The sequence below is a fragment of the Eumetopias jubatus genome, unplaced genomic scaffold (genome assembly GCF_037043125.1).
Source record: "Eumetopias jubatus isolate StellerSeaLion01/CBP00866 unplaced genomic scaffold, mEumJub1_p1.0 scaffold_5, whole genome shotgun sequence".
Classification (NCBI taxonomy): domain Eukaryota; kingdom Metazoa; phylum Chordata; class Mammalia; order Carnivora; family Otariidae; genus Eumetopias; species Eumetopias jubatus.
Window position 1 is genome coordinate 35,951,511 of NW_028274811.1, and position 13,796 is coordinate 35,965,306.

General features: G+C 42.0%; 1 protein-coding gene across 6 annotated transcripts in view; it reads right to left on the bottom strand.

The window, feature by feature from the left end:
• Nucleotides 1-13,796, bottom strand: part of NR3C1 (nuclear receptor subfamily 3 group C member 1) — a 124,850-nt gene that overhangs the window by 14,841 nt on the left and 96,213 nt on the right. For 5 of the 6 annotated variants that reach the window (XM_088023302.1, XM_088023303.1, XM_088023301.1 and 2 more), the window contains exons 3-6: nt 13,425-13,591; nt 7,709-7,825; nt 2,391-2,669; nt 1,310-1,454 (exon numbers count right to left, since the gene is read on the bottom strand). In XM_088023302.1, the coding sequence (XP_087879428.1) occupies nt 1,310-1,454; nt 2,391-2,669; nt 7,709-7,825; nt 13,425-13,591 (708 nt within the window). The remainder of the gene's footprint in view (nt 1-1,309; nt 1,455-2,390; nt 2,670-7,708; nt 7,826-13,424; nt 13,592-13,796) is intronic. The other variant, XM_088023306.1, reaches the window with a different exon arrangement.

The window sequence follows — 13,796 nt, forward strand, 5'->3', positions numbered from 1 at the left end:
TCTTTCCTCCAAACATCCCGTTTGAGTGATAGAAATTTCCATACTCTTTGCCATTCTGGACATAATTAAAGTTGTCACTCTTCATACGGCATCCAGTTCTAAACACAAACTACTCAGAATGGATCGACTCATATCGGGTGCAAAGGGACTACTCTAATAATGGGCTTTAAGGTTTCATCGATTCTTCTGACCTCTGGTCAAAAGTACCCCAGCTCTCACAATTAAATCTTCATTTCGTACTCTGCTCTGACCATGGATATGTGTGTGAGAACTCTGTGGTTTCATTCTCATAAAGGAGGTAAGTTAGTAGGCACAGAAAACTGTAATATAAGGTAGAAAAGTGGTCAGAGCTAGGGGTATACAGCAGAGAGGTCTTAGAAGGTGCTGAGTTGAGAGCCTCTGAGTGGGAATGCTGTGAGAGAGACAGAGAGGCCAGGTTCTGGGAAGCCAGAAACCATGCTGAGTATGCACCCGGTGGGCAGGGTGGAGACTGCGAGGACATCTGCGTGTTGGGGAGGTATGTAATGGGATCAAACTGTATTTTTGTAAGAAAAAAATTGTCAACATGATGGAGGACACACAGGAGGCAGAAAACTAGTCAGGAAACAACTACAATGAGGTCCGGGGAAGGGATGCCTCAAATACTTCACAGAAGGAAGCAGAGGCCTAGTGGACACAAGAATAGCTCATGTATAAAATCTGAAAACTTGATTGGTTCCCTCCCAATTAAAAAAACTGTCCAAGTCCTAACAGGGAGTAGGCCTTGCCATGACGTAAGGATCCTTTTGCCTCCCCGTCAGCAAAGATGTCCTCATCTGTAGTTGTCCCCTTTCAAAGTGAGATCAACTGACCCCAGAGTTGACCCCAACTGTATTAAAAAGTACCCTCCATGGTGGCTCGGTAGGTTAAGTGTCTGACTCTTGATACCGGCTCAGGTCGTGATCTCTCATGATCTCAGAGTCCTGGGATGGAGTCCCTCGTTAGGCTCTGGGCTAGGCGGGGAGTCTGCTTGAGATGCTCTCTCTCCCTCTTCCTCTGACCCTCCTCCTGCTTACTCTCTAAAATGGATAAATAAATCTTAAAAAACGTACCTTTCAATATGTCCTGGACAGTAATAATAATGCCCCACATCCACATTTGGCCTGCCATTAAGCATTGATAAGCAACTCTATTTCAAGTTTGCCCAGTTTCAAGAAACCTGAGAGAATTGATTCAGTCCTGAATGATCACAATAGTAATCCATCAGGAAGACATCAGCTGGTTAAAAATACCCTATGAACACAGGGAAAATGACTCACAAATAACTTACTCATTAATAATCAGATCTGGAGCGAAACATAGCATGCTTCCACTTGATTGTCTATATGATCTCCACCCCAGGGCAAATGCCATGAGGAACATCCATGAATATTGCAGTAGGGTCATTTGGTCGTCCAGGTGTAAGTTCCTGAATCCTGAATTAAGAGAAGTAAAGGTAAGAGGAAACACTCTAGTCGCCAAAGAGAAGATTATCTCTCTGGGAACTGCCACAGATCAGATAGGACTTTAGCCTTGTTTGGGGGGACCCCTGACAGAGAAAGTGAAGCACCGAGGGGGCATAGTTCTCTCCTCTGTCATCTGACACATTCAGATCAAAGCCCACAAGGGCTTTTTAATAGCATCCAATGTAATAAAACTTACTGTCACTTTCTCCATATTTAAGCAAATTGAGTCCTGACTTGGTACATTACTCAATGAATTTAGTTTTAAAAATGTCCCCTGATAGTTACACCTCTTTCCCTCTTGACAGAGTAGGAATGACAGGAAGTCAGGGTACTTCATTCTTGCTCTGTCTCTACTCTATCAGAGTGAACAGAAGCTTGTCAAATCTGCAGCTGTAAAGTCTGGCTGACACCGACGTGGACCTCTGCTGTTCCACACCAAGTTCCAACAGGGAGACTTCAATATCATATGATCTTAAAAATGAGATGAGCTCAGTACACCCTGACAAAGTGTCACCGTACCGGGTTTTTACCAATTTTACCCTTAGTTTTAAAAGTGATACACTGAAGGAAAACCAATGGAGTTCTGAGAAGTATTCTACATGTTCTTGCCCTAGATTTGGGTGAAAAAGGAATTCTGAGTAGATCCTGTGACTCTAGTTCTGACAGGACCTTGTCTGACCTCAAATCACTCGGCTCTGAGCAACAATCTGAAAAGCAGGGAGCAGTGTACAAGTTTTATTATAAACTCTCCACTCCCATGCTTTCTGGCCTCTGCCCTGGTCAGGCCCCAGAACTGAGGAGGAGAAAACAGGGCAGGTTGTGGGACCTGGATGACAGAGCCAGAGCGCCCCTGCTGAAGACAATACAGAGCTCTGTACCTTCGCCAAGTCCCCTTCCGAGGCTTACCTGGTATCGCCTTGGCCCATTTCACTGCCGCAATCACTTGCCGCCCACCTAACATGTTGAGTGTGGTCATGATCCGCCAAGTCGAATCTGGGACAGAGCTGTCATACCCTGCGTATAACACCTCAGGCTCAATGACCTCCAGCAGGGACACCAGCGTAGGGGTGAGCTGTGGTAATGTTGCAGGAACTATTGTTTTGTTAGCAGGATTTTCAGAAGTTTCTTGTGACGTTCCTGGAGTGGCCTGCTGAATTCCTTTGATCTTTTTCTTTGTTTTTCGAGCTGTGGGTGTTAAAAAAAATACACAAGAAATGAGTTCTAATGGGAAGGTCTGGGTGGCAGAGTTTCTTCAGGAAGTATTTTAATTTCTGAAACTATCAATTATAAAGTGACATGGAAGAAGAGAAGGCAAAGAGTCAAGAGGAACCCATTTGTATATGAAGCCGGGTAATTCTTCATTGGTTAGCCTTTATATAAAATTAAGTGTCTTTCAATATCGTGCTAAAGCAATCTAAACAAAGCACTTCTAGATTCTTGCATGAATTAATTTCTATCTCACTTTCCCTCCAAAGTTGAAATTTTCATTGCTTCAGTAAGGCAGTACTTCACTAGCATTTGAAAGAAAGAATCCAAGCTTGTAATAGCAGACTAGATACTGGGGCTTTGGGTTAACCTAAATTATGGTACTAAGGAATAGAGCTATATTACTGATAACTTCACACAGGGTGCCCTTCTTCTCAAGAAACTATTATGATGACATTGCAGATCCTATGCTAGAAGCAGTAACTCCAACAGCAGAAATGTCCGGTTTTTATGTTTACATGAGAGTTGTTGAGTCTAGAAACATTTGGGGAGATGAAGAAAAAACTTTACATTTCTTCATATATTAGTGGGAAATTGCCCTTTTGTAAGAGATTTATATTGATGATTCCATAAACCTAAAGCATCCTTTTTCATATGTACAAAGTAAAGCTATCTTCTAACTCTTAGTATGGAATAGTGTAATCAGATTATAATACAGATTCATATTCTTGAAGTTACAAATGAGAATGTTTCTTTTTAACTCCATATGCTGCTGAAGGCAACAGAGAGTACTCTTAAATAGAAAGTACTCAGAGATCCAAGGAAGGGCAATGAACAGAATTTATATGAAAGAAGAAATGTATCTGCCTCACTAATCAGGAATACAACCCATTTTGCTAAGACAAAAGTAAATATTCCTCACCTTTAAAATTAATAATTGTTAGATTCTTTGTCCTTAAAATGACAGAATGGTCCCATTGTGTACTGTGTTGAATAAGATAGGGAGAAATTGAAGAATTCTCACGTAACATTTCAAAACACAAAAAAGGATCATGACAGAGCTATTTTTATTTTATCACACTCTACTGAAAACACAGTATGGTGTGGTAGTAATGACCATAAATCTGAAGCCAGCATGTTAGAATTTAAACCCTGGCTCTGTCACGCAGTTGGTGGGGTCTCCTAGTTATTCCCTGGGCCTTAGTTTCCCTCTCTCTACAGTGAGGGTAATATTGGTACCTCGCTCAGAGGGTGGCTGTGGATTAAATCAATTAAAATATGTAAAAGGTTTAGAACAGTTGGTGGCTCCCATTAAGTACTACAGAGGCATCATTACCTCCACTGGTGGTAGAATTGGCTTTAGAGTATTTTGAATGTAGATAGTACAGCTGGAGAGAGGAGTGATCAACTTTAAAAAAGAAAGTGCTGGGGGCCTGGGTGGCTCAGTTGGTTGGGCGACTGCCTTCAGCTCAGGTCATGATCCCGGAGTCCTGGGATCGAGTCCCACGTCAGGCTCCCGCCTCAGCGGGGAGCCTGCTTCTCCCTCTGACCTTCTCCCCTCTCATGCTGTTTCTCTCTCTCTCTCTCTCAAATAAATAAATAAAATCTTTAAAAAACAGAACAAAAAAAAAAGAAAGTGCTACTACACCTAACATAAGGCAACACTTTAAACAAACACCAAAGGTACATTTCAAAATCGTGGCAAGTACTTCATCCCAAATCAGTGCCCTGAGACAGTACTCTAAAGACCACCCCCCATTCCCCACACCTTAACCCCTACACTGCATATGAGAACAGGGTGAAGGACAGTGACAGGCTGGCGGATTTTCAAAAATCTTCTGTATTTAGTATAGAATTAGTTTCTTACAATTTATCTATAGCCCTGAGAGAACTAATGTTTTTGAATAAAGCTCAAAAATATTGACTAGAGCCAGAGTGCGTACTAGTATGTTTTCATATAACCTGAGTAAGAAGTTGTTAACTGAATTATTTCAGCAACCACTATTTTTAAGCACTTGACTAAGATTTTTACTTGATACCAAGTTCCTGACTCCTTGGAGCATAGAGACTGTCAGCATCTGATTTCTACAGAAGTGTTCTTGAGTCTGATAGTTCCCCTCCTTTTGTAATATAAAGAAAGAAATCTTAGTTTAAAATTTAGCTTAAAAATATTAGGTATGAAATCTGATCCATGTCAAAAACCTCCCTGTCTTTAAGTTCCACGTGATTCTTTATGCCAAAAATAAAGCTGTAATTTGGAATGATTACAACACACCCTAAAATGAAGTAAAACATTGAGGATTTATCTGTACTCAATTGCCAGCATCGAGAAGGGCCACCTTAAAATAAACCTGGAGAATTACGTGGTATGGGGGCAACAGCATCAAAATATACCATTTCTGATACTAAGGTACATTTATGGAGAGAATCAATCAGGCTCTGAGAAGAGCTGACTTGTTCTGCAGCGTTATTTTGGGGCGATCCTGAAAGGGAATGTTTCTAAAGATTATGGTAAAAAAAAAAAAATACTAACAAAATGAAACACTTGACCCCTCTCTCTTGTTCTTCAATATGGTTGATCCTTGAAAAACGAGGGAGTTAGGGGCGCCAAACCCCATGCAGTCAAAAATCTCCATATAACTGATTCTCCAAAAAGGTCACTGGTGGCCTACTGTTGACCAGAAGCCTTACCAAGAACATACCAGTTGATTTACACATATTTTGTACATTCTGTTTGTTATATACTGCATTCCTACAATAAAGGAACCAGAGAAAAGATTTCATTAGGAAAATCCTAAAGAAGAGAAAATACATTTAAAAAATCCATTTTAAGTGGACCCGCACAATTCAAACCTGCATTTGTTCACGGGTCCACTCTATTATGCTCTGCCAAACAATTCTGGCACAGACACATACCTACTCCAAATAAAGGTTTTATATATACAGGAATAATTAAAGACAAAAATGAGACTTTCACATTAAAACCACACAAGAAAACCTCTATGTATTTAGATTTTTAAAAAGCCTTCCAGTTTTTTATAATTAAAATTGTTATCATGTATTGTACGTTCTACCTAGTAACTGATACATTCTTAAGTAACAAACCAGAAATATGGAGAAGTGGACAGAGGTCAATCTGGTCCTGCTCCAAAGTGTTCTTAATAATGTAAGGATCTCAGGTAACGTCTGTGAGTAGAAGATAGGATAGAGACTAGCACAAAGTAGCTCTTAACAAATGCTGGTTTCCCCACTATTCTCATATCTTATATTGACATCTTATAAAAGCATACAATGTATTTTTTTTTAAATAGTATTTTGAGAAACTGCAGCTCCGTCTCAACTGTATGCTTACATTTAAAATAAATCTGATTGGAAAGGGCAGTGATGGTATTGTGATAACAGAAACTGAGATGTCCCCAGCTGCCCTGGTTGTCTTCTAGTGAGGGAGGGCACTGCAGTTGTTACAGAGTTGTAAGAGGGAGGTGAAGTTTTATATAAAGAAAATAAAATATATTTAAGTGGTCAGACAGCAGCAAATAGAAACTCGGTAAAATCAGGGCAGAAATAAAGAGAACAAAACAATTATCCCTGTGGCCCTTGAAAATGAACTACCTGAATGTGCCATTCATCTCTGCGGCTTCTGTAACACCTACAAGAAGATGGGCTGCTATCACTTTCTTTAAATCAATGCTTAATGTGTTGGCACTTTGCAGTCAAGTTTAAGCAACATAGTCACACTTAGAAAACATTGGGTTCAGTGACTGGTGCATCATGACTGTCTTCAACATGGCGCACTTCATCTGTCTGAAATTGGGGAATGAGACTCTTCATAGTCAGACCCAGCAATCTATTAGTTGAAAACAGGTGCATAGTGCGTGCTAGACGGCACCAGCACCCGTCTCCGTTCTGCTGGAACCACATGCTTGCTCTTCTCCCTCCCACATCACGATGTGTTCTCTGGATTACCTCTAGGGTCGTTCCGCTGATCTCCCTAGACAAGAGGAGTCTTTCTAAAGTACAAATCTGATGCTGTCTCTGCCTGCCCTCCCTCCTGCCCTCCCTCCCTTTCTTCCTTTCTACCTAACTTCTCCTCCTTAGCTTTTCTAGACTTCAGATTCATTGTTGCTTCTGCCCAGGGAGCTTTCCAGGACAGAATGAGGCACCCCACCTTGTGCTCCTGGGGCTCTGGCCCCTTCTGCAGCACGCCATGCTGTTCTGGGACAGACTCTGCAACCTCGGTAGACGGTTCACTCCTTCATTGCAGACAGTCAGGCTCAGTGCCTGCCTCTGGCCTGCCTCCTTGGGTGGCTTCTGGAGAAGGAAAGTACTAATATCCCAAGTACGAAGCCTGTGGGTTCCTCCAGAGCCACCGCTACCTTCATGGACCTCGCATTATCAACTACAGCAGAATTCCAAACTTCTTTCATAGCAAAGTTTTTTAAATGATGAGATCAATGTTAATTATACAACTTGTTATAGAAACAGGGATATGAAACTCAAAAGTTCTAACTAGTTTCAGGTTTCTTCTTTACTTGGAAAGGAAAACCAAACCCATCCCAGTACCTCCTTGAGGAGTTACTTCCCTGGGCAGATTTATCATCCATCTGCTTCTCTCCAGCTATAGAGCCAAGTAAAAGGTGAATGAGAGGAAAATGGACAGGTAAATACATCTGACAGGGAAGACTTTTAACTCTAGGGAAGAGTTTGGAGGCTGCAGAAAGGGAGGAGAAAAAACTACGAGTAACGTTGCTTCAGAGTCATTGTTACCTAGTTGACTTTCTTGGTATATATTCTGGCTATAATGAAGGCTGTACGCACCATAAGAGCTGGTGAAAAAACTTAAGCAGAATATGAAATATTCATAAATACTCCTAGTTTTTAAGGTAGTCAAATAAAATTGTTAGTCAAGCACATATATTGTAATGACTAAATTACTTTTGCTTACTTTTATTTTAAAAAGGAAAATAATGCATTTTTATATGCATGCAGAGACCATTTCTTTCAGGCATTTACATTACCTTCCAGGTTCATTCCAGCTTGAAGACATTTTCGATAGCGGCATGCTGGACAGTTTTTTCTTCGAATCTTATCAATGATACAATCATTTCTTCCAGCACAAAGATAATTGTGCTGTCCTAGATGGAAAACAAAGGCACTGTCAAAATTTCCCAGGTTTTAAAGGATATTTTTATGGGGAGACTTGCTGCGTTTCTCTTGTGGCTTGAACACAGCCTAGGACCATGGGCACCGATTAAGAAAGGTACAGTTGCACTTGCTAACATGGCCTTTACAGAGCTGTGAGCTCAGGTTAAAAAAGTCTCTTCCTCTGTTCAACAAATAATTGTAGTTCATGAAAGTCACCTGCAGTATATACATAGAGAAAAGGGCACCAATGCTCAGTGCAGCATCTGATACATTTTCCCAAACTGAACACCTCCCTGATGGAGAAGCACAGAACACGTGGCCACCCACCGTCCTCTTGCCTCTTCCCAGGCACCGCCCTCCAAGGCCACCTCGTTTGAGATACAAGCAGAAACTTTTTCAAGCACAGTTTAAAAGCTACGGAGGATGTCTGTAAGCCCTCCTTCATTATGACTTCTCACTTGGGTTACTGCTTTCCAAATACTCTGAGTCCCACATGGAAAATTACTCTCATTCAGCATTAGGCTACCACCTGCAAAATCCAGTGTGCTCCCCCTTCAGCTCTAAGTGACAGGTGCCACACACTTCATCTTGAAGGGGAAGGCTGCCAGCAACTAGTTAGGGAAATCACACCACTGGCCAACTAACTAGTACATGGATCTGATGGGTACTTGTTCATTCGTTTACATGCTTTTAGAATGTGAGAATATTTGAATTGACCACTGACCCCAAATATTTACATTTGTTGCTGTCTAAAATCTTCTGGCACCTAGGATTTAAGAATGCGCTAAGAGGCAGAAGTGCAGTTTTCACCTGGCAAAAAAATTTAACAGGAGAAGACCAAAAGTCTGTGTACCCTTACCCACTGCAAAATGCACAGTCTTGTACTTTTCTTTTAATCTGGTTATTTAATGTTGAAGGAAACTCTGAGGATCTGGCCTGCCAGAAACTCTGAAAGGACCCTCCTGCACAAGACCCATGCAGCTACACGAGCCCTGGGCAACTCAGAGTCCATGAATCTCACACTAGAGGGGATGGTATTCACAGAACTACAGAACATTTCTCAAGAAGAAACCACCTTTAGAGAAAAGAGAAAAATCATTATCAAGTCACTAGGTTGAATATACCTCGTTCTGATTTCTGCGTAAGGATCCTTCCTTCATGAGACAGTCTAAGACTTGGATGGAAACATACTCTGTTCACATCCCTAGGAAAAATCACCATGCTATTAAGCATGTATTTTGGGGACATGGTTAACTGTATCAGGTTCCAGTCTGTGTAAGGAGTAGGCCACCGAGGTGACTAGTGGCCTACAGTTGAGCTTTGTTCCAGAGCTGCCCTCCAAGGCCAAATGTCTGTACCAGCTGTTTCCATTCCTTTCGGTGTCATGCATGTTTCGTGGCTTCTCTGGGTGACAGGAAATGGAAGCACTAATCCAGCCATCCTCACCTCTTTAAAGCAAAAGTAGGAACAATGGATGCATCCATAGTTGGAGCAGTTAAAATATAAAGCAGTTCTACCCTGTAAGCATCCCCCAACATCACTGTCCTAAAGAATCTGAGCTACTGGATCAGGGGGACACCGATCAATAATTTAAATAAGTTAAAATTAGTCCTTTCTGGCTATTACTGTGAAGCTGGGCAAGTCTGTTTGTGTCTTATCTATAAAAGGAGGAGTTTCAACTAGTGGGCACTATTTTACAAGACATGGACATGCATCACTTATAGTCACTCCTGGTCAATCCTTCTGATAAGACAGTGAGTCATGTTAGTTTGGAGTTCCTGCGTCTCTTCTACCACTTTGTAAATTCCTCTTCTACCTAATAGGAGAAAAGACTTCAAGACGGCTGGAATTTTTTTTAACATTGTTTTGTTTGAGTTGTATTTATTTTTATGGTTACTACCTATTTCTGGCAAGTGATTCTGGTTTCCATTTATGGTTGGTGTGATAGCCAGCTTCCAAGATGGCCCCCAATGGTCTCTGCGTCCTTGTATTCACACTTTCGTGTAGTCCCTTCCCAGAATATAACAGAATTGGTCTGTGTGACCAATAAAATATGGCAGGAATCACAGTATGTCACATCTGAGATTAAGTCACAAGGACATGACTGCTTCCATAGTCTGCTCTCTCCTGTGGATCATTTGTTCTGGGGGAGGCCAGCCGCTAGAGCAGCCCTAGCTGAGTCCCACACAGCGAGGAACTGAGGCTTCCTGCCAAGCAGTATGACAGGTTTGGAAGTGGATCCTCCGGCCCCAGGCGGGATGACTGCATCCCCAGCCTACAAGTCTGAATATGATTCGTGAGGGGCCCAGGACTGCCCTGCTACTCACCTCCTTCCAAATTCCGGACTCAGAAACTGCAGGACATAATCAGTGCCTGCTCTTTTAAGCCACTAATTTTTGGCCTCATTTGTTACACAGCAATCGATAACTAACACAGTAGGGACAGTAAAGTAGTTGTTGTTAAGTTTAAAAAAAACAGTGGTCCAAGAAAAAGGGCATGTTCTGGGGTTTGTGCACTTGGTTTACCTTATTTGAAACATCCAGGTCTTAAATGTGCACTCTGTGAGCTTGAGCGTCTTTCTTTACCTGCTCTCAAAAATTGTGTGGTGTGGTAGAACATGCACTCATGGGCACCAGGAAGGCCCTGATATGAACTGCAGCTCTGTTTCCCAGCTGTGTGATCTCAGTAATGTTTATTACATTTTCTGAGCCCCTATTTCCCCATCTGCAAAGCTGGAACATTCGCACCTAGCTTGCTGGGCTTCTGCAAGGGTTGAAGGCAGTTATGTAGAATGCTCTTCCAAATGGCACCTACACATTGTGAGCACTCAGCACTTGCTGGTAAATAACTCCCTTGGGACTGCTTTCATCTCTGTATCTAACTCGGTTATATAAACTCTCAGACGGTCAGTGGGATCCCAGCGCTGCCACTCACCGTCTCAGCCTCAGTTTCCTGGATGATCACATGGGATCATTACAGCCTCTAAGAGCTCACAGAGCCCTTAATTCAGCGGTGTGACAAACCCAAAACGTAGTACTGGGTTCATGGTACACTGAGGGTAGTGGATGCTTATCGCCGTTAGGGCACCAACAAAGCTTACACGCACTTCTGTGCAAAGGGGGGACGTAAGTCAAAGGGACTCTGTGCGGGGGTGGGGGGGGGCATCACTGAACTAGCATACATGGAAGAAGTGGAGCTACCCAAAGTTTTCTTCTGTATGCAGAAAAGCGACTCCCAGAACTGAGTTAAAAACCTCAAAATAGCCATTCAACCCAGATCAAGGATTTAGATAATAAATAACTAAAACTTGTGCAAATTTCTTAAAAACAGTTGAATGTTTGGGTATTTATATTATGCCAATCTGAGGGCGGGGGTAACTACTATTTCCAGCAGGTGCTGAAAATGGAGTGCCAAGTGTAATGCAGACCTTACACACTGCATCTCTGTAATTGTGCTCCAAAGTGTGTGCTCCAAATATGTATCTGGGCTTTAAAACATTTCCATCATGTCTAGAAAGGAAAAGTAAAACTGCTATGAGTTAGGTTATCAAAAGATTACAGAATTTTAGAGCTGGAAAGGTCATTTGAGGAAATGAAAATCCAAATAGGATTTACTTAACAGTCCACAGTTTAAACCTTTTCCTACTAATTGTGTAATCGAGCCATCAGACTTAAACACTACATAACCATTTTGAAATGGTATGGCTAATAGTCTATGAAATTTGTACCTAAAAGCAAGTATAAGAATTTAATTCTGAAGCAGCGGTTAAGCCCAGAGGGCATGTGGCCTGCGGTGGTATTTTACTGGGGAGGTATGTTTAGCATTTGTTTGTTTGTTTACACTTTTTAAAGGACACTGGATGCTTTTAGGTAAGCTTGCTCTCTCCAACATCACTGCATGCCTTCCTTGCCCCAAATGTCTTCTCTTTGCCAGAATGACACACACTTGGTCCCTGTAGGCATTTGAATTTATAGCCCTGTTTTAAAGAATTGTTCATTCTCCTCCATTTTAACTAAAATAGTTCTTGAAATATCCATTCTTCTAAGGTTCCATGGTCTCATTCTGAATTTCACTTTCAGAAATCAATTTATCAACGTTACTATAATATTACTACTGCTGTCACTGTATTTATGTCATGGAAATAACTCATCAGTTAATGAAGTGCTGAAGTAGGTAAAGTGAGGACAAGAACAGGCTTCACTCTCTTGGGTCTGTGGTGGGTTCTGTAGCAGGAGGGCTGGGCGTTCCATGTGACCCCTCCATAGGACCCAGCAGCTGCTGACCTGGGCAAAGCCTGAATCCCTGTGCTCTGTGTGGGGTTAAAGGAGTAGTTTTATAATTGGCTCTTTACAAACTAATCCAAACAAAAGAAAATGACTCCTCTGACTCTTAAGGATATGCAAACAGTACTCTAGGCAAATAATAATAATCCTTCTCATACTGTGAATGGATAATTACACTTCTTTAAAAATTAATATAATCAGAGCTTTAGGTAATGCATTCAGGCAACACTACCTTCAACCTGCTTTACAAGTAACTAAAGTACATGATTTTTTCCCAAGATGATTCACTGGTAACATGAAATAAATAATTTGAGTAACTTCCAAAAATAATGGAATGAATTTCTCTTTCTTGCAGGAGTTGATGTTACTGCCCTTGTCAGTAGGCTGAATCCATAACAAGGGTAAAGTTCATAATATTCATATAGTGAAATCAGCTCCTCTGAAATACCTCTTTCTTGACCTCCTCAGGCAGTTTATCACTTGCTTCTCAGTATTTTAACCTCCGTACCTGGAAACTGTTACCTCATCCTTCACTTCAAGTAGACCGTGACCACCCATTGGACAGGGACTAGCTCTTATGCTGAATTAAGATGCCTGGCTCAGTGGAACAACAACAACAAAAAATCCCATCCAGAGACTTTCCCCTTCATAAGTTCTTACTGTCCCTCATTTCTTTTTTTTTTTTTAAGATTTTTTTTAATTTATTTGACAGAGACACAGCGAGAGAGGGAACACAAGCAGGGGGAGTGGAAGAGGGAGAAGCAAGCTTCCTGCGTAACAGGGAGCCCGATGCGGGGCTCGATCCCAGGACCCTGAGATCATGACCTGAGCAGGGCTCAATCCCAGGACCCTGGGATCATGACCCGAGCCGAAGGCAGAAGCTTAACAACTGAGCCAGCCAGGTGCCCCTTACTGTCCCTCATTTCTGTCACACTGGAATAGTTGGTAGTTTCAGAGCCAACTACCTGCTGGGAGTTAAAGCCCATGATTCTCGTACAATGAACATGATGTTACCGCCCAAACCTAACACCGCCATTTCACACGACACCCCTTTCTTACAGTTACCTTCTGTTCTCTGACCAAACTCCTGCCCCTGAATTCATACTTTTCTGTTTTATTCTAGTTCTGCTTGTGTTGCTTTTTAAAATCTCTTTCCCACTGGAAGGCCTAAGAGGCCACCTCCCCACCCCACCAGCCCTTCCTGACGTCCAACCTGAATGGGGTTTACATATAACAGAAACTTCAAAATCTACCTTGGGAGACAAGAACCCAATAGAGGAAAAATAAAACTCTTCAAAATACACACTACCTTCCACCGCTCTTTTGAAGAATACTTTGCAGCTCCCGCAAGTCAAGACCCCGTAATGACAGCCCGAGGCTTCGTCAGAGCACACAAGGCAGAGTTTGGGAGGTGGTCCCGTTGCTGCAGAGGAGCTGGATGGAGGAGAGCTGACATCTGGTCTCATCCCAGGGCTAAAGAAGGAAGAGGGCAGGGTTATGATGTAATTGTCATGACTGTCAAAGAAGTATCAAAATCCACTTCTCTTACCTTCTCACTCCCCAGCGAGCATGTTTCACACTGAACTCTGGCTTTATGGACTAGTAGGCATTCCAACTGCCCACCTAAATATATTCAAAGAATGTTGGATTCTTCTTTCAGACAAAATTAAGAGTGAGG